This window comes from Mercurialis annua, linkage group LG6 (genome assembly GCF_937616625.2).
Source record: "Mercurialis annua linkage group LG6, ddMerAnnu1.2, whole genome shotgun sequence".
Classification (NCBI taxonomy): domain Eukaryota; kingdom Viridiplantae; phylum Streptophyta; class Magnoliopsida; order Malpighiales; family Euphorbiaceae; genus Mercurialis; species Mercurialis annua.
This window is the reverse complement of record NC_065575.1, coordinates 43,290,816-43,318,342: the sequence shown is the minus strand read 5'-3', so window position 1 is coordinate 43,318,342 and position 27,527 is coordinate 43,290,816. Positions and strand designations below refer to the sequence as shown.

The 27,527-nt window shown below is 30.1% G+C and overlaps 5 protein-coding genes and 1 non-coding gene across 8 annotated transcripts; 1 reads left to right on the top strand and 5 right to left on the bottom strand.

Moving 5' to 3' along the window:
* Window positions 1–2,309: 2,309 nt before the first annotated feature.
* On the bottom strand, window positions 2,310–4,778 carry LOC126685701 (deoxyhypusine hydroxylase). Its single transcript, XM_050379628.2, has 7 exons — window positions 4,491–4,778; window positions 4,181–4,314; window positions 3,857–4,092; window positions 3,635–3,773; window positions 3,190–3,316; window positions 2,745–2,863; window positions 2,310–2,656 (listed from the first exon to the last, which is right to left on the bottom strand). The coding sequence occupies exons 1-7, from the start codon at window positions 4,642–4,644 to the stop codon at window positions 2,621–2,623; spliced, it is 945 nt and encodes a 314-aa protein (XP_050235585.1). The 5' UTR covers window positions 4,645–4,778; the 3' UTR covers window positions 2,310–2,620.
* Window positions 4,779–5,755: 977 nt separating this feature from the next.
* On the top strand, window positions 5,756–9,030 carry LOC126685834 (bet1-like SNARE 1-1). Of its 3 annotated transcripts, none has more exons than XM_050379806.1 (6): window positions 5,756–5,913; window positions 6,092–6,163; window positions 7,890–8,037; window positions 8,408–8,464; window positions 8,566–8,625; window positions 8,709–9,030. In XM_050379806.1, exons 2-6 carry the CDS (start codon window positions 6,150–6,152, stop codon window positions 8,796–8,798), a joined length of 369 nt encoding a protein of 122 aa, XP_050235763.1. In that variant the 5' UTR covers window positions 5,756–5,913; window positions 6,092–6,149; the 3' UTR covers window positions 8,799–9,030. The 3 variants fall into 3 exon arrangements, with proteins under 3 accessions (XP_050235763.1, XP_050235762.1, XP_050235764.1); XM_050379805.2 differs by having other exon boundaries at window positions 5,759–5,913; window positions 6,102–6,163; XM_050379807.2 differs by having other exon boundaries at window positions 5,759–5,913; window positions 6,089–6,163.
* Window positions 9,031–9,406: 376 nt separating this feature from the next.
* On the bottom strand, window positions 9,407–12,620 carry LOC126687917 (uncharacterized). The gene is made up of 2 exons (XM_050382468.1): window positions 12,540–12,620; window positions 9,407–11,707 (listed from the first exon to the last, which is right to left on the bottom strand). The coding sequence occupies exons 1-2, from the start codon at window positions 12,618–12,620 to the stop codon at window positions 9,407–9,409; spliced, it is 2,382 nt and encodes a 793-aa protein (XP_050238425.1).
* Window positions 11,898–11,968, bottom strand: TRNAG-GCC (transfer RNA glycine (anticodon GCC)). The gene has a single exon. It is a non-coding gene; the product is annotated as a tRNA-Gly (tRNA).
* A 4,371-nt stretch (window positions 12,621–16,991) lies between the features above and the next one.
* On the bottom strand, window positions 16,992–17,965 carry LOC126688165 (zinc finger protein 10-like). Its single transcript, XM_050382769.2, has one exon. It carries the CDS (start codon window positions 17,744–17,746, stop codon window positions 17,174–17,176), a length of 573 nt encoding a protein of 190 aa, XP_050238726.1. The 5' UTR covers window positions 17,747–17,965; the 3' UTR covers window positions 16,992–17,173.
* Window positions 17,966–25,759: 7,794 nt separating this feature from the next.
* Window positions 25,760–26,710, bottom strand: LOC126687916 (putative CCR4-associated factor 1 homolog 8). Its single transcript, XM_050382467.1, has one exon. It carries the CDS (start codon window positions 26,708–26,710, stop codon window positions 25,760–25,762), a length of 951 nt encoding a protein of 316 aa, XP_050238424.1.
* Between the last annotated feature and the right edge of the window lie 817 nt (window positions 26,711–27,527).

The window sequence follows — 27,527 nt, the reverse complement described above, 5'->3', positions numbered from 1 at the left end:
ATAAACAAATGAGAAAAAGTAATTTAAACTTTATTTCTAACAAGCAAAAAACAAAATCCAGATCAAATAAAAACTAAATTTTTATTTTTAGATTTATTGAACTAGATAAGTAAATTTAGAAAAATTAGTAATATGGACGGGGAGGAAATGATCTTCCGGCTAGCCGGAAAAATCATCTTCTCCCACCCTCAAAAAGATGAAGAGAAAGGAAGTTATTTTTTTAGAGAGAAGTGAAAACATCAAAATTTAGAAAGAGAGAGAGAGAATTATTTTTTAAATATTCATAGAATTATTATTAACTGTTTTACTCTATTAATTCCTTTTTTTCAAGTAATTATTTGACCCTCATTTTTTTCTTTTTCAAGTAATTGTTCGAACCACCCCTAAATATACAATATAATAAAGAAAACATATACATCAGGTAACACATTAAAAAAGGGACATTTAGCAAAGTATCTAAAAAATTAAAAATATTTACAAAATTTAACTCATAAACTGAATGTTTGCAAACGTACCTAAAAAATTTAAATATCTATTTTTTTACTCCGCAGTTGCAAACAGTTGCAAACAGTTTTAAAAAACACAATGTGAAACCGTTTTACAAAACTTTTCGTATACAATTTCAAATAGAGTTTCGAACGGTTTAAAAAAAATACAATTTGAAACTGTTTTATAAACCGTTCCAAAAACAGTTTATAATAGGATTTCAAACAGTTTATAACGGTTTATTAAAAAAATAATTTGAAATCAAAAACAGTTTCAAATAGAGTTTCAAACGGTTTCAAACAGTTTATAGAGTATTTTTACAAATTTTCAGAGTAAAAAAATAAATTTTCGGAAAAAAAGGTAAAAAAATAAATTTTTAGAAACAGAGTATTTTTATAAATATTTTTAAAAAACAGAATATTTTCTGCAATTTTCCTTAAAAAAAATGCTATTCAATTGCAATGGATACAAGACAATAAACATTAATCATAAAAGATCTTAATTTGTTCTAAAAAAAACCATCTCTTTTGACATTTAATAAAAAAAACAATACCAAAAAAGCTGAGGATACTGTGAGTCTGTGACAACCACAAATGTAAAGTTACTCAAAATGATATGTATGTATATATTATCCTGTTATAGATATTTACGGATCAAAAAATTATTAAAACTCTTCATGAATTACTTTCATCAACTTAATATGGAAATTTTGCCCCCTTTCTTATAAGAAATTCTTAGTGATGTGATCACTCTTTGCATCATCCATAAAGCCGTGTCTAGCCCATTGTGTAAGAGCGATTTTCAGAAGCCAATCGAAAGGTTCTCCACCGCTAACAGCTTTAATCTTCTTCATAAAATTTCAGAAATACTAAAATTAACCAAATATGAACACAATATCAACACAAGATCAACACTGTAATATTACAATAATTTAACGTTATTATTATCTCCTTCACCAATGCTAAAATCAACAAAATATCAACCGAAAATCAACACAATATTGATATTGTAACATCGACATCATTATTTACCTTATTCTCCAATGGTAACATATCATTATCCAGTTTCAATTTATTTTTTTAGTTTATTTCACGGATAATATTATCTTATTGCCTATTAAAATCAAGCAAATATCAACTGATTATCAACAAAATATTGACAAAAAATCAATAAATTATCAACATGCGTACAAAACTATAATTTCTCTTTTTTTTTTCTTCTTCCTATTTTAATTGGACAAAAAAAACAGATCAGATTTGATTTTTGAAAAATGGAATAAAAAAAACAGCGAAGAAACGTGAGGAAAATATTTTAATTTGGTGATTTTATTGGAAGAAGAGTATGAATCAAACGAGGATCGTGTACTTAGGACCACACAGCTAGGTCTGCATTGTTGTGGTGTAGGAGTTGACGATGGGATGATAGTGGTTGTAAGCGGCTTGAGTATGGCGGAAAGATTCTAACGTCAAAAATAAAGGAAAAGAAAAGGACGTTGTTGCTGTTGTAGTAACAGAGTTTATGATGGTACGGACGAGATCAATCTTCGGTGAAGAAAAATTTAAAAAGAAGAGAGTTAAGAAATTTACAGAGAAAAAGAAGACAAAAAAAGGAGTTATAAATGAATAACAAGAAAGAAGAAGGGGATAAGATGAAGGAGAAGAAGAAGATATCCAGATTATAAATGATGTAAAAACGAGCGTGTACAGTATTTTTAAACTATGGAAAGTATTTTTGTAAACCAGATTAAAATCTTGATTATTTCTGTAAACGACCCCATTATTATTACAAAAGATTAGGATCCTTTCATGTCCTAATAAACATGATAGATAAAGTTCACTTTATTTAAACAAATCGACCGTTACAAGCATTACAAAACTTAGCTCAACTCCTGCACTACAAATACCATAAAATATGTCTACCACAAAGTACTCATGCCATCACAAATTACAAGCATTACAAACATATTAGTACAGGTCAGATAAATACCAGTATTAAATCAAGTATAATCAATCCTCTTATCCTTAATTCTCCAGAATAATCTCTTCTTTCTTATTTCGCAAAATTATCTTCTCAAAAAATGCGATGATAAGGTGATTTGAAATTGGTACATCCATCGGTATACTCGTTTCAGAATTTACGCTTGTGCTAGAGGATCTTGCATGAAAAAAAACTGAGAACTAAGAGTCAGTCATTTGATCTAAAAAATGTTGAATCCATAAAATGTAATCAATCTAAAGTTCTGATATCTAAATGCATACCTCAAACGATTTTCCTGATCTTTCATATTCTAGCATGCTAAGAGCAACTTCGCAACTTTGTGAGACAATAAGCTCAGAATCCTTTGAAAATTCCTCGAGCAATGCAATGCTTTGTTCGTCTAGATAAGCACACGAACAAAAGGCCAAATGAAATTAACTCATCAAAGGTTAAGATATAAGCATCTAACATACACCCAAGTGGCCAAAATATCCCAGTGATAATTAAGCAATACATAGTTTATCCAATGATAATATCTATTTCATACTTCCTCACTTTTTTCCATTTAAATTATTTGTAAGATAGTCTTTTACAATCATTTGTTGTTCATACAGTGCAGGTAAAGACTTTCCACAACCCATTAAAATTTTCTATCTAGGTGTACAATCATTATTCAATATGGAAGAACAATAACGAGACTCGTTAGAAGTAAAATAACTGGCATACCAGCAATGGAACCAAGAGCTTCGGCAGCCTCATGTCTAACCATAGGATGCTCATTTACGTCTCTTAGTATTCTGCTAAGTGCAGCTGAAGCAGCTTTGTTCTGCAGTTGGCCCAAAACATAAGCGACCTAGAGAGTGACAAAGTACAGCAATAAGCATCCAAAAATTAGAAATACAAATCAGAATCGTCCGACAGTGGCAGAAATTACAAAGAGTAACCACATTCAAAAAATGATGCAATACAATACTAAGTGAACCTGGAGTAGCATATTAGCTACATCATAAATGTGATTGCTAGGACATAATTCTTACCAAAAATCAGGAGACATGGTCAACTTCAGCAAATACATTTTAATTATACGATGTTCACTATTTTACTCTGACAACCTAAGAAAATTCCTGATTACCATAAAACAAATAGATCGATTGAAGGCAGTTTAGCATACCTCATGCTTAAGCAGAGCACTCTTGGCACCCAGTGATTCAATTACAGCAGAAACGGCATCATCTCCTCCATTATTTCTAAGAGCAAATAGAGCAGCATAGCGATCATACATGCCCTTGTCTTCATCCAAAAGAACTTCCCTTAAAATTTAATTCACATCAGTAAACTACCAAACAAATCATCAAAACTAACAAAATTTACATACCCTCTCCAATAAGCATACCTCAATTTATCAACCGAGGAGCACGAAGAAGCTGGTGCAGCAGGGTCAACTGACAGAAAAGGCGATCTCTCAGTCTCAGATTTACCATCACTATGTTTTGCACCACTCATTTCCTCAATTCGCTTGAGAGCGAGTTCACATGTTTCTCTAACCTCCTGAGCCGGATCTACGGCCAAACTATTTTTAAGCAATGGAATATTACTCTCTAAACCAATTGCACCAAGAGCTTCTGCAGCCTGTACATAAAACTACGCAATAAGCATCTACGATAAACATAAACATAATTTGAATTAAAATAAAATAGAATTGAACATAAATTCTCACCTCATGACGAACAATAGGATGCAGCGCAAAATCGTTTAAAACCGATATTAAAGCAGGGATAGCTTCAGAATCTTGCATTTGACCTAGAGCAAATGCTGCCTCATGCGCTAGCAAATTCGAAGAATCCCTCGTCGCTAAAAATTAACACAAACAACAGCTTATTGTGAGTATTAAAAAAATTGCATTACAATTTACTAATAGCACATAAATCAAATGCTGCATCCAACAACAATTTAATATTAAATAAAAAAATAAAATCCAGCCAAGAAATTAAACTTAATTAAGCAAGACGGGATTTGAAATTACTTACCATGAATAAGGGCGTCGCGTGGAGCGGAACCTTTGAGGTTACGGAGGGAGAAGAGAGCTCTGAACCGCTCGGAGATGGGCTGGGTTGAATCGAGTAACCGGTTGCACAGAAATTGCTCCATATTTGATCCCGATTCACTTCTCAATGAACCCATACTGAGTCGCTGACCCTGCTGGTTAATAGTGTTGAGTTGGGTACCGCTGCTGCGATGCGTCGTTATATTGTTATAAGAATCCGATTCTTCTTCTACTGTTGTTTTTTACTTTTAAAAAAATATCTCGCGCTTCAGCACTCTTCTTCCCTCTCTATCTAAAATTAGGTTTAATTGCAGAAAATGTTAATGTAGAAGAAATGAAGTTTATTTTATTAATAGTTTTATTTTAGGAGAAAAGAGTTTATAGTATTAATTAATATAGAAAAAATTGCCATTTTTTTAATGCATTTTCCGATGTGCAATCAATTTAGACTTATTTAACATAACATGAATCTATATTAGATCATATCTCTGAAAAATAATTATATAATTACTTAAACATTTTAAATATTAATAATAATATTTTAAAATTAAAATATATTATACTTATTTTTTTAATTAAATAATACAATAATCAAGGATATAATAAGAGTAATTATAAATGATAAAAATACAATTATTTTTCAATCTATTAATTCGAGATAAAATAAGCCATTTACCATTTTTTAAAACTTACCTACAAAAATATCATAAAATTTTTAAAATTATAATCATACTCTACAAATTTAACATTCTTTATTTTATTTTAATTTTCATTTATAGAAATAATGCGTTAAGAAAACACCTGAAACTCCTAAAATACACCAGAAAAACATCACCGAAGTCTAATGGTCAGTCGCCAAAATTTGATTGAAAATTGAACGAAAAAATTGGGCAGAATCGTCAACGACTGCTATGGCCGTTGATGGTGGCCAACAATGCGATCAACATATGGTTAACAATCAACACACGTCAACACGTGTCTATGTACATCGTGGAAGGTTGAATTATTGATTTTTATTAGCTTTTATAAATGAGTACTTTTAAGTGTTTATATTTGCAAATATATTGTTTCGGACTGATAACGTAGCTAGTAACATAAAGACGGATAATTCTAAAAGAAATCATTATTTAAAATTATTAAAATAATAAATTGATTTATATATGACGGAAGAGGTAATAAATTATTTTCCAAACATATCCTTAACTAATAAGGCTTATTTGTCTTATCCAACGGTGACAATAGGATCAAATGACCATTAATTGACCAAAAAGTTTCACACGAAACTCACCGATTCGCTCTCTCACCCAGTTTTATCCTCTGATCTCAGTCCCTATATAAACAAACAACAAATCACAATCCTCGTAATCTATTTCACCAGCGGGAAATTCTTCTAGCTTCCTCCACAGGTATCACTCACGCTTCTTCATTTTTTACTCAATCCCAATATTTTTCTGCTTCCTTGTTATTTTCTCTGCTAAGAAACTGCCAAACAGATCTGATTTTTTAATTAATTTCTAGTTACGTTGATCCATATCTCGCTCAATTTTTGTTTACATTTTTCTTGTTTTAATGCTGTTTTAGCAGAAATTAGCAGGAGCAGATTAGCAAATAAACGGATAAATCCTTACTTACAGTTACAGCTATGAATTCCAGGAGGTTAGTCTGATTATTGTAGATTTTTCAGCTCATTTTTTTTATATTATTTTGTTTTATGCTGTTACTAGTTAGATCTGTACTGTACATGTTTTTAGCTTTGCGGTTTTCAGTTTGCCCTAACAATAGTAATTGATCATCTGATTAACTTTATTGTGCATCGGATGCGATTGTCATTGCGTATCGTTCTGATTATAGTTGTGCTTATGAATTAGGACTTTAGTACGTCAGATTATTAAAATTTGTGAAAATTGATTTTTACTCTGAAGTTAACACTGCAGTACGTCATTTTCGCTGTGTATAAATGATGTACATGTGCTGCCTCAACAATGTGATGCTTTCTGCATGTGATATATTTATTAAGGTTTTATTTGCAGTTTGAGTTGCGTAAATTCATTTGGCATACTCAGTTAATTTCTTCAAATAGTCAAAAGATTAAAGATATTCGGTCTTGAATCTTTGAGATGCTCTGAAAACAAGGATAGATTATGTGAAATGAATGTTGGTGTTATGGATTTTTTGTAGTGGAAAATTATAGTTAAGTACTAAAAGCGAGTGCGAGTGAATACCGATCTAGTTGGCTTGGAGGCAAGCTTGGGGTTCCATGTTGTTTGAGCTAATCTGCTTTTATGTAATTGGCCGCTTGACCTTGTCAAAGTTTTGCTGACAGTCTGCATAGTTTAGCTGTTGCTGTCAGGAATGATGAATCTGAACTAAATTTTCCATTTTCGATGCCTGTGGGATTACTGCTAAAAACTCTTAGGATATATTGTTAGGATTGATCTAGTATATTAGACTGTTTGAGTACTAGAATAAATAATACAATGATAAGTGTTTTTTTTTTTTGAAGTTAATCACCATTATTAGATCTCTGAGCTTTTATGAAAATGCCTCACTTTACCATAAGCCAGTCATTTGGCCGGTTCTCTATAGATTTATTTAGGCAAATATGTTCAACATAGCAATTCGTAACATGTATCTTTTGCCTTGTTTCCATTTGGACTTCTGATCATTAAATACCATATAAAAGGTCATTTCAGTCATTACCTTCAAGTTTATCGATCCAAAGATAGGTATTGAAACTTGAGAAATTATATACTTGATATTTGTTTAATGAAGTTCTGTTTCATGATGTAAATTCAGCCATGAACTGATGGATATTGGTGTGAGCAATGCACTTTTATTGAATTGTCCCTTCTTAATGAACTTGAATGCTGCTATTGTAGACTGTCTTCATGCAGATCTTTTTTTCTAATGGTCTTTATATATTGCCGTCTTTCATTCTGAGACTCACTTCCAGAGTATTCGTGCACACATTCAGCAAGATGTGTGTTTCTTCTTCTAGTCCATGAATGTTTCTTTTACCATAATGTTTCTTACTTTTGTTTTTAACAATTTTGTATTTCTTAAGGGAAGTGAAATGAGTAATTACTTTCTTGAATCTGGTTTGTAGTTGTGAAAGATATGAATTTCTTGTGGTTTCTGAAAAGTTATGAATGGTTTTACTGGTTATGCATAAAACAGTAATGGAGTATTCTTGTGTGGGATTGTCCGGATGCATCTATCTCGAATGTGAACTCTGTCCTAACTCTCCTTACTCTTTGTTGTACTATCATGATGTTGCTCTTACGGTTTTATGGGATTGCCTGGTTTTCCATATATACTTGTTGAAATTGCACTGTTTGTATTATTTCTTGCTGACAAATTGCCCAATTTCTTCTGTGTACAGAGATGTCCGAACCAATAGATCTCCTCTTTTTGATGGCATTGAGGAGGGTGGCATCAGGGCCTCATCTTCTTACTCTCACGAAATTGATGAGCAAGATAATGAAAGAGCTATGGAAGGATTGCAAGATCGAGTCATTCTTCTGAAGCGTGTAAGTTTTATTTCCTTAAAATAAAAAGAAGATGCTATGTTTTGAAACTTGATACCGTAAGAGGAAAATAAATAAAAAAATTACCCCAGCAGTTTCTTAGCTTGGAAGAATTTTGTTAGTATTCTGAACGATTACTACTCTTAGTCTAGTTTCTCAGCAATTCAAAGCGATTAAATTTTTGTGAATCTTCTGTAAAACAAGATGTATAGTGCACATTAAATTACTATGTAATGTGTTTAGCAACCTTTTGGTATATGTTTCTGTATAAACATAAATAGAATCGATAGAATACGATGGAATTTGGTTATTTCTGTATGTGCTAAATATTCAGCTCTTATTGCAAAGAAATTAATGCAGTCTATTCATGTAGTTGTCGGGTGATATTCATGAGGAGGTAGAGACTCATAATCATATGCTGGACAGAATGGTATGCATGCCTTGGTTATATTTCACTCTTTTATAATGTTCATTTTCACGACGTCGCTCTTACTGTTTTTATGGCAACAACAATGACTTCTTCACCTCTAGGGAAATGACATGGATTCATCCAGAGGACTTCTATCAGGAACTATGGACCGATTTAAGACGGTATGAAGATTAAACGATTTTTTTTCGCTTTTTTTTTAATATTTTTGTAATTTATGCTGAATTTGTATTGTTTAATGATGTAGGTGTTCGAGACGAAATCAAGCCGGAGAATGTTTACACTTGTGGCATCCTTTCTGGTCATATTCCTTGTTGTATATTACCTCACTAGGTAATCAAAACTAATATGGTGATCCAGTTGCTAGTTTTTACGTTAGATATGGAATCCATTTTATGTGGTCTTTTTTTTCTTTTCTAGTTGTGAGATATTGAGGGATGTTTTTGTAAAGATGTTGCAATATATCAAGTCTGTGTTGGCTGTATGGAATTGGTGTATAAGTGTGTCGTGGACGGTTAATCTTCTTAGTAAATACTAAATACAGCTGAAGGTTAAATTTCTTAAGTAAATGCAACTCCCTTAATTAAGTTGAATCAATTGTTTAAAAAATTGACCTGAACAAATTTCAAAAGAATGTTACAACTCTAAATTGTAACGAATCTATCAGGTTCGATTTACTTTGGTATTTTGGTTTGTATTATGATTGAATCAAATATTTTCATCATCGAATTTAAACTAGTCAAAAATGAAAATTAAAAATATATTATTTAGATGAATATGAATTAATTTTGTATTTTGGTTTAATTTAGTACACCCCAACTTGAGTTCACATGTGATATTTTTTTTTTTTTGGTGAAAACCCCAAAAAAGACTTTTTTACTAGATTGCAAAAAAGATTACAACTCAGAATTACAACTCACAAGGAGCAAAAACTAAACAGAGAATTTAAGCATCAACTCTCTGTAACATACACAAGGCATTATAAATAGGAGAATTTACATTGTCAGTACTCAACTTAGCTAGAACAACATTTCTAACATTGTTGATGATGGCTGCACTATCTGGGTTCTCATTGGCAAAAATCTTCTTGTTTCTGGCTCTCCAATCATAGTACACAGTAGCAGAAAGAATGATTCTTCTCATAGCTGCTGCTGCATTCTTACCAACAGCTCTGTTGCTAAACCAACTGATAAGTCTTCTCCAAGTCAGAATGTTCCCTGGACAACTACAGATAGGAAGCAGCTTGTCCCAAATCTTCTTCACATACTCACACTCAAAGAGACAATGATCAATGGTCTCTGCATCATGATTACAGAAAATACAAACTTCATCCTCCACCACTTTCCATTTAAATAATCTGTCCTTGGTTCTCATCTTCCTTCTCATAGCTAACCAAAGCAAGAAGCTAAATCTGGGAACAGAATGCTTGTTCCAGATAAGTCTATGCCAAGAAACTTGATCAAACTGCTCTCTCATTTCATTCCAGGTATATGAAATAGAGAATCTATGGCTTTTAACCATATTCCATCTCACCAGGTCAGGAGTGTTCCTCAACTTATAATTCTCTTTAATGAAACTCCAAGCTTCTTCAGTATTACTTTCTATGGGGTCTGGCAGATTCCACCTGTTATTTTTCCACAGATCAGCAACACAAGAAGTCTTGGAAACATTGGCATCCTTCATCTTAACTCTAGGAAACTTTTCCAGAAGGGAACAACCCTGTAACCAGGGATCATTCCAGAAGTTTACCAATTTGCCATCACCAATGCTATAACTCACCATTTTTCTTATATCACTCCTGATGCTAAGTAGACCTCTCCAAATCCAGTTTGAATCATTATTAGCTTTGATGCCCCAGAAGCTGCAATTTTTCAACTTATTCTGATGAATCCACTTGACCCAAAGAGAACTACATCCACTCATAACCTGCCAAACATGCTTGCTAATAGCTGCTTTGTTCCAAGTACCTATGTCTTTAATTCCCAGCCCTCCTTCTTTTTTCTGCTTGATTATATCCTTCCAGGCAACTAAGGCACTATATTTCCCTTCCTGATTACCATTCCAGAGGAATCTAGCACAGATACTCTGGATTTCTTTGTTAACCTTCTTAGGCAGCAGCATAATTGAGGCCCAAAACACATGCATACTCATAAGGACATACTGAATTAGTTGAACTCTCCCTGCATAAGAAAGGAGCTTGCTAGTCCAGGAGCTAATTCTTTTAGTAATCTTCTCTATAATACCTTTACAATCTTGATGGGACAGTCTAGAGGTAATAAGAGGTATTCCTAAATATCTAAGGGGTAGCTCACCTTCAATAAACCCCAACATATTTAGGATTCTGTTTTTCAACTCAGAGTTTATATTGCAAAAGAAGATCTGGCTTTTAGAAGGGTTCACACTCAGACCAGATGTGTTTTTGAAGGAATTCAGACTATCAGACAGAAATTGGACAGATTTAATATCCCCATGGCAAAATAATAACAGGTCATCAGCAAACATCAGATGGTTAATTTTTAACTTTTTGCAACTCTTATGGAAACAGAAGTCATTGCTCACATCATTTAACATTCTGGACAGATATTCCATGCTAAGAACAAAAAGAAGAAGAGACATAGGATCCCCTTGTCTGAGCCCCTGGCTAGAATGAAAAATCTCACCAGCCCTGCCTTTCCAATTAATGGAGAAACTAGCAGTTTTGATACAGTTCATGACAAGGAGAATGAAACTGTCAGGAAAATCTAAACTAATGAGGATTTCTTCAATGAAGTCCCATGACAAAGAGTCATAAGCCTTCTTGAGGTCAATTTTGATAATGCATCTAGGACTCCCAACATCTCTATGGTAATTCCTAGTTAGATCATGAGCTAACATAATATTGTGGGCAATAGACCTCTTAGGGACAAAAGCAGACCGATTTTCAGACACAATATTGCAAAGGATAGGACTAAGTCTAGAGGATAAGATCTTAGTAATAATTTTGTATATCACATTGCAACATGCAATAGGTCTAAAGTCCCCTAAGTTCTCAGCATTAGGGCTTTTAGGGATAACAACAACAGAAGTAGAGTTAATGTTTTTCAGAATTTTACCATTTTGGAAAGCTTCCTGTACAGCTTTGATAATATCTCCTTTGATAACTCCCCAAGAGTGCTTATAAAAATGATATTGGTAAAAGGAGAATGGTCTTACTGAGATGGTTATGCAGGCAGGTGGAAGAATTATGAGGCCATTTGTCCCAATGCACTACCAACAAATTCATGACCTATAAAATATTCCCATTAGTCTTCAGCTGTTGCTATCAGCTTTCCGGTGGTTGAAAAAAATCATAAACAGTCAGCAAATTTGTTATGTCGTAGTCACTGTCTTTGTCCAGGTCGGAGATGGATTATGCGAATATAAAATTAAGGGAAAATAAAAAAAAAACAAAAATAAATGCACCAGCCGGGAATCGAACCCGGGTCTGTACCGTGGCAGGGTACTATTCTACCACTAGACCACTGGTGCTTTGCGTTATAATTTATACATATATCATTAATAAAACAAAATTTATAAGGCTATGGTTTTCTTTTAAGAATATATAGTTTAAATAAATAATAATATTTTATCTCAAAAAAAAATTGTCATAATAATAATATTTTTTTTAGCAAAAGCTTACGATATGAAGATATTAACAATATTATAGCCTAACGTCGAAATTCATCATAAATTAAAATTACAAAATACAAAAAATAAGATAAAATTTAATAATCGATCTCCAAGAAGAAACAAAAAAATAAAGAAATTTAAAGATGCAAAATTTGAAGGTGACAATAATCAAATGGAATTTAAGTTGAGAGAATTCTCCGGCACCAATTATATCATTAGAACTTCTATTTTTGGTTTGTTCCGCTACTACGTCAAACAATGAGAAAAACCTTGAATGTTTACAAATTTAATTTGAAGTTTGAACAAACGCTGAAAAATCTTGAACAATCCAAGATCAACACAACCAAACTTCAAATCTAACACACTCGAAAAAAAAACATACAAAATCTTAAAAAATAGAGCAATTTATTGGAAAAGTTAAAACAAACACACAAAAAAACAAGCTAAGAAGTGATGATTTCGGGCTAAAAGGCAATAATTTCCTGCTAAAAGCCGGAAATAATTGTCCCATGCGCTTTAAATCGAAGTATATTAAACTTTTTTCTTTGAAATAAGATTTTCTCTCTTTAGAAAGTAACTAGAATTTGCCACTTATCTATTTGCATAAAAAGATAACAACAAAAAAATATAGACGTTTTATGCGAAAAAAGTAAGTATATAAAAGATTATTGTATCGTACAATTATATTAAAATTATACTCTTATACAATTTGTGTCACTTTGTCATAAACATATTACATTTGGAGTTTATTTAATGAGTTAATTAATATGTCCAATATGTTTACTATAAAGATTATAACAATTGCTATATTTTTCTAACTAAAATGAATAGAACCAAATAACAAATTTTATAAACCACCACAAAACTTCATATAACAAACAACAAGTTCAAAAGCTAAACAAACTGTTAAAATCGGGGATGAATTTTATATATTGGATTATGCGAATATAAAAATTTAATAAATTGTTTGTATTGGATGAATTTTTTGGGTCGATAGTTTAAGCTATCATTTTAATTTTTTTAATTCAATTAAATAATTTAAATCATTTTGATAATCAAACTAATTTAAAATAATAGTGCTGAAAATGATTTTTTTTTAAAATAAAATGAATTATTGAACACGGTAAAATATCCCCTCCATTGAAGTCAAAATATTCTGGGTCATTCATTCATGACTTCTTGTTAATACCAAAAGTTTATATGTAAATTTACGCATTCAACAATTTTTCAGTTAATTTATAGTTGAGCCTGCAATTCCTGATATTGGAAACAGTCCACGCAAATTTTCTTTGTTGTTTCATAATTCATATGCCTATTTAGACGAAGGAATCTAACTTATTATGAAGTTTCTATAATTATTTTGACCTTTATTCTGAGTATATTATTAATAAATAAAATAACTGATAAAATATGCGGTTGTTAATTCCACTTTAATTATTTATACCGAAAACAAAGCACCATATGCACTACGTACTCTTTGCTGCATAAGGTGCTGTCAACTTGAAGAATAAGTGTCAAAATAAAAAGGGAAAACCACTATTTAAATCTAAATATTTATGTTTTGTAATCAATTGTGATCGAATCTTTTTATTTTTATTATATTGTCCCAATTTAAAATGTTTATTGTAATTATATCCAATTTTTTGCATTGTATTCTCTAAATTCAAACATTTGTATTTTCTATCAATTACCAAACTTCAAAAATCTAACATCGAAAAAAAAAAAATTGTGATAAAAATTCAATCACGTTTGTAGTTTGGTAGCAATTGATAAAGAACATAGATATTTAAATTTAAAAAGTGAGACTCAAAAATTTGGACACAATTGCAACAAATCTTTTAAATTAAGATACAAGTTTAAAAATCAAAAGATTTGGTCGGAATTGATAAAAAAATTCAAAAAATTATTTGGCCAAATAAAAATTAGAGCAATATTATCTTAAATTTATTTTTGCAAAAAGCTTGGTGGAGAAACTATCATGAAAACTTGTTTTTAAAGGAGTAGATATAGAAAAATTTATAAAGTAATCATCAGTTGAAGTTGTTGTTATGTAATTTAATGTGGTAAAAAAAACTTCTATTTTCTCTCAAAGCAAACTCTAGCCATCTAGAGTTTTATTATTATTTTTTCTTCCGCAGCCGTCAATAATTTGATTTTGCTGTTGACGGTAGCCATCCCTTTATATATGTTAATTTAATTTCATAGATATAATAAATAGCCAATTCTTTTTCATTTTTTCTTGATGGAGTAAGATTTATTAACGAAGCGCAATTCAATTATCAAAAAGGAAAGATAAATTGAAGATCGGCAACAATAAAATAAAATCGTTTATGAGCTATATTAGGTTTATTTATTTTTCATTGTTCGTTTTTTTTCTGAATGTTTTATTTTGTCCTTTCTTTGTGAAAGGTTTGTTGTCCTTCCTCTGTAAAGGTTTGCTATCTCTTTTTTATGAAGGAGTTATCAAGTGGTGGTTGAAACAGATGATGTGAGTTTGCGGGTGATGGGTGATGGATGAAGTTTGATCGAAAATTGTTTGAAGACTGCATTTAATTAGCGAAACAGTTAATAATTTATTTTTGTTTTTGTAAGTAAGATCTGCGAATCAGATAGTATGTTGTCTGTTCCATATCAGGTCATCGGGTTTTATTTTCGAATTATCCCGAATTTCTTATAAATGTAACTATTTCATATTCGATTTAATGAGATTTGATAAATTCGAGAAAAAAAAAGTTGTTGTTAAGTTATTTTTTTTTTATTCATAAAAAAAGTTTTGTTACTATTTTTTTTTAACCGTATAGGAAGTAGTAAGTAATTAACATTAAATAGTATAAGATTATTTTAAGTTTCAGGTTACATCCATCAACAATTTGAATCGAATTTGTAGAAAATATTAGTTGAATGCATTAACATTTAGATAAAATAATTTGAATATTCATAACTTTAACAAAATTAGCAGAAATATCTCTAAAAATAATTTTAACAGTCCATGATACTCCTTCCTTGTAATACAAGTATTATCATAACCAGATATGTGAACTGAGCCAATTGCAAGCAAACAAAATTGCCAATAATCTACAACTTATTGCTTTACTGTAAATGAGCACATTTTAAATTCATACCAAAATCTAAATAATTTCGAATTCTAAACACTGTAAAGAAAAAGAGAAGAAGAAACTTAAACATAATTATTCGTCCATAAATATTTCAAAAAGCCTCCTATAATTACACTACTAAAAAACAGGCTTTTGTGACAGAAAAATCTGTCACTAATCCGTCACAAACTGTCATTTATGACGGATTTGTGACCGTCATAATTTTGGGTGTATATTAGTTGTGACGGAAAATGGAGTCTGTCACAAATTTGTGACGGAACATTCCGATTAGTCAAACTAATATATGCCAAACTCCAAACTGTCATGAGTCTTGAGTTTTGCATAGTAGCTTAATGGAATCTGTCACAAACTGTCATGAATCTTGAGCTACATACACTATAAGAACATTTATTATGTACAAATTCAACAAAAACTGTAAAAGCAATTAAAATGTACACACTACACATGTTTAGATTTGTTAAGTTTTCAATCAAATGCAAGTTAACTAGATGACGCTCAAACAATAATAACATTATTATCTATAATATGTACATACACACTAATGTCTATTGAGCTTAAAATTAATGTAAACAATTATATACTCATTTTATAACCTTCTCATTTAATCAAATGACGACTGTCTAAAATCAAACGCTAAACTTTCCTCTTTATAGAAACACTAATATCATGTCAAACAATCGATTTATTTAGATTAAGCTAGTATGCAAAACTCCAACAATAATATTATCTCTTAACACTAAAAACACATATCCATATAGAGTAAATTAGAATGTGAGTTTATTTATCCTAAAAAAAAGAATGTGAGTTTATTTACTCTATATTTACTAATTAAGTAAAATGATTCTATCAACCACCAACTATAGCATATTTTTTATATATACCATAATTTCTAAATTTTATCAGTTTGATCTATTTTTTTTTATTCAGCTAAATATATCTATGTTTAGTTCGAATGACGTAACGCCATATTGTAGTATGATATGTTTTGTACACGTTGACGTATAATATTCCACCATGTCATCTCCGAGTTATGGATATAATTGATAAAAATGTTAAAATGATGAAACAAACTGACAATATTTAAAGATTATGATATATTTGGCATAAGAGCTATAATTATGAATAAATAAATTTATTCTACACACTAATTATAAGCAATAAGCATTGCATAAATTAATGCAAGATTTAGAAAGAAAGCATATAAATATTCTAAAGCTTAAAATTATTCAGAAAGCACATGCATATACATGCTCTAAATTATTTAAATTCATGCATGCAAAACTATCCTATTAGAGTTGTAAAGAGTATCAATGCATATGTATCCCAAGATCATCTCATTTTTTAAGAACCCAAAATGAATTCTAACATAACACATGAGCTTATATGCATATGAATTTGTAATTAGAAGAAAGTTCTTGCCTGGCTACACAAATGTATATATGTGAAATTCAATTAAGCTTTATAGATACTTAAAATTTGTCTAACAAAATTTACATTTAACTTTTTATTTTCCAATGTTCAATTCCATCACTAGCTATATATACTCAAGCAATTAGGGTTTCAAAATTTCACAAAAGAACATTTACAATTTCATTAAAAAGATATCAAGAACATCTCATAGAACCCTAATATGAATCTAGGGTAAGATGCAGAAGATAAAAAAACTATATACACCTTCAAAATCTTTATCTATGAACGTCTTTTTTATTCAAAACTTACTAATGGAAAACAAATATTAATCTTCCAAATAGAATACCCCAAAAGGATAATCCAAAAAAGATAATAATTATTAATGCAAAACAAAAAAATACATTTTTCTAAAATTTTCCCACATAGCTGTACAATTATATGACAAACACAGCTATATATATAAAACATATAAAAGTATGCAAAAGTTCCATAATCAAATACCTAATCCAATATATAATAAGGATGGATTGATGATGAACTATGGATCATGACCGAGTCTCAGCTCCAAATCTAACTCGCCAGCTTCACTTCCGTCGTCTTTTTCTTTATTATGAACATCATGTGATGAACCAATTTGCAAGGTTAGATCATGAAAAGGATTTAAAATCTGTGGATTTTGAACATATAATCTATCTCCAATTGAAGGGTTGCAACCCCATGAACTAGAAGATGGAAAAAATGTTTGATAATTTATGTGTACCTCATGATAATTAGGTGTTGAATAATATTGATGAGGTGTATAGCTTTGAATTGGAGGGTACCCTTTTATAGTAGCATAATAATCTTCATCAAATTTGCTCGAAATCAACGGAGAATTTAGCGATGATGACGAGTTAGAACTAGCTCTAGGTTTTGCTCTATCTTTTCTATGAATATTCATATGACCACCTAAAGCTTGTGCTGTAGTGAACCCTCTCTTGCAAAACACACACTCATAAGATCTACTTGATTGATCATTTGATTTCTCCGATGATCGATCCGTTTCTTCTTCACTCGAGCTCTTCGAGTCTTCTAGATTAAGATTTGATTTCATGGTTATGAAGTGAAGCATGAATTATTTAGCTTGATGAGTAAGGAAGATGGATTTTGTAGGAGGTGAAAAATAAGAGACAAATAAAGGACATATAGACATTGGCTAAGTGTTCAATTTTGAGTGAAGAAAAAGAGAGAAAAGTCTTTTAGATTTTTGTTAATAGAACTTTTCTGATTTAGCCGGCTTTGAAGATCCATGATTTGCAGACATTATTTTTTTCTTTTTGTATTAACTAAATATTCATTCTTGATTTGATTAAAGTTTATGTCTCCCTATTAGAGCTCTTGTAGCTTTCATCTATGTTGGCTTTCTTAACAAGGTCTAAATCTTGTCATATCTATGTTATATTACATATTATAATTAGTATAATAGTACAACTTTAAATTATATGCAAAATGAATTCATATATTTATAATTAGGATAAAACTGATAAATATATATAAAAAAGATTAAACCGGTCCCTAAATTTGTAACCTGAGATAAAATAACTCATTCTCGACTATTTTGATCAATTAAGGATAACACTCTCTGATTTTAGGTCAACTAAGAACAAAATAATTTAACACAAACAAGTTCAGAAACCGAGATGACCTAATTTTATTCTTAATAAAATATAGAATATTGTCCTTAATTGATCTTAAACTATAGACTATTATCCTTAATTTGATTCAAATAGATGAGAGTGAATTATTTGACCCTATATGATAAGTGCATGAACCATATCGATCATTTGCTCATAAAAAATTAGCAATGTTGCCAAGTAACTTTATATTTTTTTAGTATTCACCAAAAAATTTAAACTATATAATTTTAGTCAGTATATCTTAAAAAGTTAAAATATAAAAAGTCTAGCTAATAAAAATAAGACACAATTAAATATCTTAAATTATTTTCATGATAAATCAGTTTCCAGATTTTTTTTGTCTATTTTATATAATAAAAAATTATTTAATGAAACACTTAAACTTTTATAGAATTACACAGATAATATTTTAAAAATTATGATTTTTTTCTTTAATTGTGGATAAATTTATCATAAAAAAGGTCCAAAAAAATTAAAATTATTTAATTTTATCAGTTCAACATTTCATCTTTTTTTTTATCATTGAATTTAATAAATATAAAATTAGTATAAAAGTGATAAATCAAACTGTCAATTTTTTTATTCACCATGAATTTGAATTTATTCTTTCATATTTGCAATTCACATAAAAATAATAATGAATAACATACTATTGGAGAGGAAAGATGTAAGAACCTTCCTACATGCTATAACTATGATGAATTATAAATATTATAAATAGTGCAATTTTGTAGTTTAATTTCTACTTTTGTTCTTGTTAAACAGTTAGTGTTTGTCTTTTAAGTATCAGCTTTTGAAAAGCATTACACACATATATATATATATATATATGTCTCAATTTGGAGTTCCACGAAAATTCTCAGGACCAATATATCACTCCAAAATTTCATTTCATTAATCTCACCTACTGTCAATAATAATAATAATTATGTAATTATATAAGTCCAAGATTTTTTTTCTCTCAGCCCAAGTGAATAGATAATACATATAATTGAAAGATATAATCGGCTAAAATAATACCCCATTTTTAAATGGTTTAATGGTTAAACATTTTTTTGGACTTTGTATAAATTTATTTAAATTTCTAATTAATTCTATTCCAATTGGATGATTCCATTATAAATATATTCATTCATTTTCCAATCAATATTTCTTTTTTGGTTTTCAGTTTGATTTTCAACACTAACACTGAAAATAAATTATTTAACTGTTTTAATTTTTAGAATTATAAAATTTAATTCCTAATTGAAAAAACAGAAGCAATAATTAAATTTAGATAAATTCTATCCCAAGCTCTCAGTGTTTTTTTTTATCGTTAAGATTTTTTTTACTTGATTTTTATACTTTCGAAAAAAAAATTATGAAATTCTTCTGTTAAAAAAAGTGCGGAAATGTGATGCACTTTCAGTCTTTTGACCAATTAAAATAATTTTTAAAAGTATAAAACTAAGGAAAGAAAAAATTAAAAAGATTTCATAAAACTGTTTATGAAAGTACAAAACCATATAAAAAAAAATAAAAATGCATAGGAACGAAGTAAAGAAAACAGAAAATACAAAAAAGTTAAAATAGATTAAGCCTAATATATAGTATTAAACTCTTTAATTTTTCGGCGGTTGAAGTAAAAGAATAATAAATTTAAAGTTTAAGATAAATAAAAAAAAAGCAAATAAATATATAATGAGGTAAAAAAAAATCATTAATTTTATTTGGATGGATTTTTTTTTAAAAGCTGAAAAAGTTTGGTTTCGTCGGCCATTATAGCCTTTTTGAATACAGCTTAAAAAAAGAAAAAAAATATAGTTTAAAGTTATATAGGTGTTCGATTTTTATTGGCCACTCAGAACATGTATTAATAATGGAGAACACTAATTATACATCAATTTAAATAGCAATTTACCTTCAATTTGTGAGAAATGAGCAATTGACATAAAAATTAATTTTATGAATAAATCAGTCATGAACTTGCTGAGTATGTCAATTAGCCCCGTTTTAGAATTTGTAAGCTAATCTTTTTTTAAAGTGGTAATTTATCCATCAACTTATAAGCTAATTTGCTGAAATAGGCTACTTGTCTGATTTTGCTTGTAAAATTAATTTATATTAATTATGTATTGTTTATGAAATAAGGACAAATTATTATTTAAGTCATTATTTTTGAAAAAAAAAGAAATAAGAAAGAATGAGATAAATTAATCTTATGATGCACACTAGGAGATGCAATTTCACATTTTCGCCGTGCAGGCCAAAAATTATTTTAAAGTGTAGCGTTGAAATGGAGTTTTGCATGGAAAATAGCAACAGCGTGACATGTAACTTGTAAGTAAATTGATTGTTTAAAAAGAATAATATATGTATTAAATTCACAACTTTGGACACCTAAATATATAATTCTAATTCGACTCTTCTTTGAAAACAAAGTAAAGTTAATCTAACTGACATAATTTTAAAATTCGACTCGATTCGGTTTATTTATAATTCTAATTTTAAATAAAATGAAAGAAATGTATATTACGTATGATTAAAATTATGTCTCTCTAAATCTAATAATTTTAAATTCAAATTCCTCTTTTCTTCATGTAATTAAATTTTTTTACCTTTTTAGTTATAATTTTGAATCTGATTGTTCTTCATGGAGCAGACACAAATGAAGATGGTGGTTCAAAATTTAACAACCAGACATTGCACATAAGATCATTAACAAAAAAATTGTTAACGTATGATCTCTTGTCTTCAAGTGCATTACTATGTCTTACATACAATCATTATAAGATATAATTTTTTTAATTAACTGTTATACACAGTCAGAAAGCCATACTTTAATCATGATTGGAATTGTTCAATTCTTTTAAAAAAAGAATTAACATGTAACATTGAATTTTTAATTTAACCCTCTTTTAATAATATATATGTCTATTTTATTTTATTTTTATATTTATATTTAAAAAGGTTAATATAAAAAAAATTACAAACTTTACACGTTTTCTCATTTTAATCACGCAGTTTAAATTTTCTCATTTTCATGCACGAACTTCCACTTTTTCTCAAATTCATGCATGGTGCTGAGGTGACATTCATTCATTGGGTATAAAATGACCTCCACCTTAGCGAATTACACCAATAGAGCCGTAACACCTCAGTACCGTGCATGAATTTGAGAAAAAGTGGTAGTTAGTGCATGAAAATGAGAAAATTTAAACTGCGTGATTATTATGAGAAAATGTGTAAAGTTGGTGAATTTTTATGATATTAACCCTATTTAAGATAATAAAAATAATAAATTTTTATTATGTTTAAATTTTATTTATCTGTAAAATAATACATAATCATCTAAAATTACACAATTTTTCATAGTTTTTAATTATCTTTCAAACATTAATTTTATTTTAATTTTCAATTTCAATTGTATCTATTTGTTTAAATTGGAATAAATAAAATATTCAAATTGATACGGTTAAAACTAAAAGCTAAAAATTAAAATAAAATTGATGATTTTTAAAATTTAAAATATAATTTAAAATATATATTTTTAAATGGTTAGATCATAAAATAATTCCTAAATTCATCTCTTATTAAATTATTGCAATACACGACATTGAAAGCTCAAGAATGACCACTACGTGAGTAGCTAATTGTAATTAATTTTTCTGTACCAAATCATTTCGTCCTCTAGTTGCATCATTTGCTTTTCTTCCATTTAATTGTTTATGGTCTAGGTAAAAAGGTTCCTTAAAATTGTTAGTTTTATTGGAAAGATTCAAATGTAAACAGTTTTTTTATTTATTTTTGGCACCTTCTAAATGGATTAAGTGATATTATATTATATGTACCCATTCTTAAATGTAATATTTACTAATTCAATATATTTCTTCAAGTAATTTATGTCTAATGGTTTGAAAAAGACAAACCTTTTCGAGTTTTTATAAATATATTTAAACCTTTTCAAAAGTTTTAAATTTGTCCAAATTTGACAAATTTCTTGTAAATCTATTAATTTTATCAAAATTAATTTAATTATACCTATAATAACAATTGATTAAGTAATGTTTTTTCAAAATTAAAAAGAAAAAGAATTCCAATTAATATGCTAAGTTCTTTATATGCTTGCTATTGTTTAATAGATCAATTTTGAAAACAAAATTCCTACAATCACTTAGGAAATCATGGATTATTTTCTTAACTTTTCTCCCCATTTCATCGAAGGCATTTTATTTTATCCAATAGAAGTAATTTTTTTGATTTTTAAATGGTATAACCATAAAGTATTTATCATTCATTACAGCTTCTATGTCAATGAATGGTGATCTGAAAGCCTATGATGTTTTAATTTTGACGAATAAAAGTTACAAATATAAAAAGAAGGCAAAATATAAAAAATTAGGGACTTCAAGAAATAATTATCTATAAATCATTGATCAAGGGCATAGTTCAAGCCGGTTAGCCTATAGATCTAGGTGTTTGCACCGGGTCAAATCCAATTATTCTATTTCCATTGGATAGAAGCATGGTGCCGACACCTATTTTCCGGGCAGGTAAAAAATAATAAGGAATTAAAGTGTCCGATGGATTTTTAAAAAAAATTGGTCGAGTGACAAGCTAACTATCCGCACGTTTGAATTCAAGCGGACTAGATCAGTACACAGTGACGAACTTAAGGGATTAAAGCGGAATTAGCCGCAAATAGCTCATAAAAGTCCAAATGGATCACAATATAAGTCTAATAAATTAAAGTGATTGCAGTATTTTAAAAGTTTGTGGACCAATTTATAAATTTGGCAGATAAAATTTAACCATACACAAACCCTTAAGATTTTGAAAGTCTCTTTTGATACTTTCAGGCACCAAAACGGTTTTTAGCCACCTAACTCATTATGTAACATGAATTTAATTAACCCAGTTTTACCCTTTTTTTTTCCATAGGGGGATTTGAACCCAGTTTTACCTAAGATAGAGTTCTAAGCTAATGCTAATACTTAGCTATACTAGTTGAATTGAACTAAGGCCATGTTTGGTTCATGTAATAGAATAACATGGAATAGAATAGTTATTCCATAAATAATGGAATAGCCATTCTTTAGTTTTTGAGTGGAGTGTTTATTACACAAAATCATGTAATAGCAATACTTTAGAATACCTATTACATGAATCAAAGCAAAGAATTGTCATTTTATGCGGAATAGCTATTTCATTCCGCACCTATTCCATGAACCAAACATGGCCTAAACAATACACTAAGTTTAGACCTACCTAAACATTATTTAAATGATTTTATGAAATTCTAATCAGTGGTGGCACACATAATAACACTTGCTGCAGAAACCAACTCAAATATGATCATGGTTACAACCATAATATGCACCATTTGCCTCATGAATCTACAAATTTGAAAAGTAGTGGAACTATCCAGCCCTGTTGATATAATTTCATCAATCAGAAATACTTTAGCATAAAATGGAGCAAAAAATGCAAGCCTGCTAACTACAAGACCAAGAAATCAAAATCAGTACAATCTTATGTAGTTTTGACTTATAACCAAGATATCCAGACTAATAGTACGATGGCATTTTTAGAAGTATTTAGAAAATGGTAATACCCCCGAAATCGAAGGAGACTTCTTAAAGTTCCGATTCCATTGAAAATCAGAAACTGATGCTGTCAAGGCACCGTAATCCCTGGCAGCCTTCATCAGTAACCCTGAAAATTGTTTATGTACAACACACAATCACAATAAGTTCAAATCATGGAGAAAAAAGTCAGCAATTCAGTAACCCCTGGCCAAAACCTACTATAGAATTGTAACAAAGTTCAGCATTTGTAGCATTTGGTATACAGGAAAATCACTGCATCAAATACAAGATGCACATAAACACACTGAAAAGAAAATGAATTATAGAATCATCGCATCGCCATGTAATGCAAAAGAGTAGCATTCAGATTATACGCTGCAACGACAGCATGTGTTATCTGCAGCCATGAAAGAAATCAGACGACTAGTATTGAAGATATCGTATAACCACATATTCATTGAAATGGCAACATCTGTAGTGATCATTGGTTTTGGCTAATTGTAGAAAACGAAAAACAGATATAGAAAATCAGAGCAGAACCTGCAGAAACCGGGGCACAACTGTGGAAAACCATCCAAAACTGCACCAGCAAATGCAAAGCATAGAAAATTATGAATCAAAAAATAATGAAATTGCAGCACAATACACATGAAGCACTATTATCAAAAGTTTAACAACAAAACAAAGAAACTTAAAAATAACATTTATTTTAAAGATTTACTCAAAACAATTACCAAGTTGATCACAAACATTGTAAATGATTGCAAAACCAAAATCAATCTATTCAAACTTAAATTAAAAAAAATTATGCTTGTAATTTTTTTGTCTAATCATTGATTAACTCATAATAGAAGGAGAATATAGGTCACATATATACATATATATTAGATCACAACCAGGAAATGGCATGAGTAACCACTGCCATATTTCCACAGTATATAAATTATTTCTAGTAGTCCTGCTTTCGCTAATCACAAAATACGCAACAAGTTTATTTGAATCAAGAGATATAGCATTCTGCCAGGACTAGAAATTTCTCATACAATACTGCTCCTTCTCATAGTTTTTGGTCCCGATAAAGCAAACAGTAGAAGTTTAGAAATTATGAGATCGCGACTGCATGCTACTTTAGGCTCTCTTTTACTACGGTTTGTGTCATTTTTCATGAGTCATAGCTATGTTTACCTTTAAATTGTAGTCATATTAATGTTACTTGACGATTCTTTCGCATTGCAAATATGACTTAGTTTCTAACTCTTGGAAAAAAGAGTCCAGTACTGTCCCGAGATAAGCTTCTTGCAATTCCTCGTGGTTTTATCGCGTTGGACAGAGAGCTCCATGTAATGACTCTTCTGAGAGGATGTGAATCGACTGATACGCGAAGGTCAAGACAACAAAAGAGGGCAAGAACACTTTTTATTCAAGTCTATCATACTAGGAAGAAAACGCGGAGATCACTCATTACAAAGGCGCCCTTCCTTTGTTCTTTGGATTTCAGTACGGCAGTCATGTGTACCATTCGACTATAGGCATCTCTATATAAAAAAAAGCCAGCATTAGCTTAGTACTCATATAAATTCGTGTTCTGTATTATGGATTTTATCATATTCTTTGCTTTAATAGCTGATACTCATAGTGTAGGTCAGTGTACAGATTAGTAAGGGTATAGTGCTATCAATTGATGTACACATCGGTTTGTTTTACATATCATGCAATTGCAATAGCTTGTACCTTGTCATCTAAATTCATTTGTGACTATATTAGTATATGCAGTAAAGCGATAGATTGTGTAGCATTTGATGAGCAATATTAACTTTTTATATAACAGATAGATTAATAAACTTTCTAATAATAAATGCAGATTACAATAATAGACAAAATCTAAAATAGTAGCCTATGAACCGTGTGCACCGGCTTCATTTGAACTCTGCGCATCCCATAAGGACTACAAAAAATGGGAACAATGGGACGCGGCGCAGCACGGAAACACATGATATTTGGTGGAATCTGAACTCGGACTAGAGCGTTTGGTGGAGGCTGAACACGGACTAGTGGCTGCTGCTGCGACCTGCAAATTCTTGACTGAATACTGTAGAGATGTCCAAGGTAGTCAGCTGGCTGAAGTTCATTGTAAGTCATCAGAATATTGTTGAAAACTAAACAAGTTAATGAACTATCAGAACCCGCTTGATGTGCTCCTCCGACCCGTTCGACTCCAAGTATGTTAGCCAGCTTTTCAAGACTTAACTCGCCTTCGAGCAAACCGTCACATAACCTAGCCATATACTTTACATCGACCATGCTGCCAAAGCATTCTCCGATAAGTCGAGTGAAGTCCGTAATGGATTCGGGTAATAAGTCGTTGCTCAAAAGCTTGACTAGATAACCTAAATCGTATAAGCCGTGAAAATTCACCCAAAGTAAATCACGATGACGGCTTAAAAGAGAGAGAAACAATGTCGAGAACTCTTGTAAATCAATGCCGTCTGTCTCGAGTCTTACGAAATCAATTCCAGATTTCTCCAAGAACACGATGGAATCTTGAGAATAAACATGAAGGTCCCTGCTGAAAAAGAAATTAAACTGCCAGGTTCCGCCAATCTCGCCTTCCATGTTCGAAGGAGTTAATCCTAGTTGAAGCATATTCATAGCGTCGACATTACATTTTAAATCAGCGTATCTCCGAACATCCCCACAGTCTCGGGGTGAAGTCGCAAGAAACCCTGGAAACTCAGTATCAAATGACACAACTGGATAAACATTAAGAACTGTATCAAGCTTTCGGAACTCTTCAAATAAATTATGACTCCAAACGTTGGTACAACGAGCCATATTGCTCTCTCGCTGATCAAATGTTTTGTTCTTTCTCTAATTCTGAGCAACTGGCTCTGCTTTTATAGGGGATGGGACTCCTGTTCTTGTAAGGAATCCTTATAATATAATATTGTTTCTTAATTACTGCTTCCTGTTCGTATAAGGAATCCTTATAACATAATGTTTCTTAATTAAGGACGTAAAAGATGCTGAAAACATTAGGGGTATATTTTTGCTTTTATCCTTTTAATTAATTAGCCCCATACCAGTTCTAGTTCCACAATAATTATTTTACAGATGTGATGTGTAAAACCAGCAGAAATTAGTTGGTTTCGTTTTTTTGATTGGTTCTGCTTATTTGGGCCTGTTTTTGGTTTAGCTGTGTATCAGCTTGTATTCTTTGCCTGTTTCTAGGCTTTAGCAATAAAATTGCTCTTTTGGTGATTGACCAAAAAAAAAATTATTTTAAGTAATTAATTAGTAGTAAATTATTGTTATATTGTACCACTACTTTTGCTTTTCATTTAAACCAAACATTAGGAGTATAATTGTACTTTTACCCTTTGATTAATTAGCCCCTAAGCATCTCCAATGTAATGCTACTTTTTATACTAAATTTAGCATGAAAAAGTGGTAAAATGCTATAAATAGCATAGCATTTCAATTTTTATTCCAATGCACAAAGTTAAAAAGATATGTTATAATTATTTATTAGGATTAATATTTCTTAATTTTATTTAATTGTTAATTATTTAGTAATTTTATTAATTAAATATTTTAAACTAAAATTTATGTAATATTTTTTTAATGTAATATAATTTTTTATTATATTGAT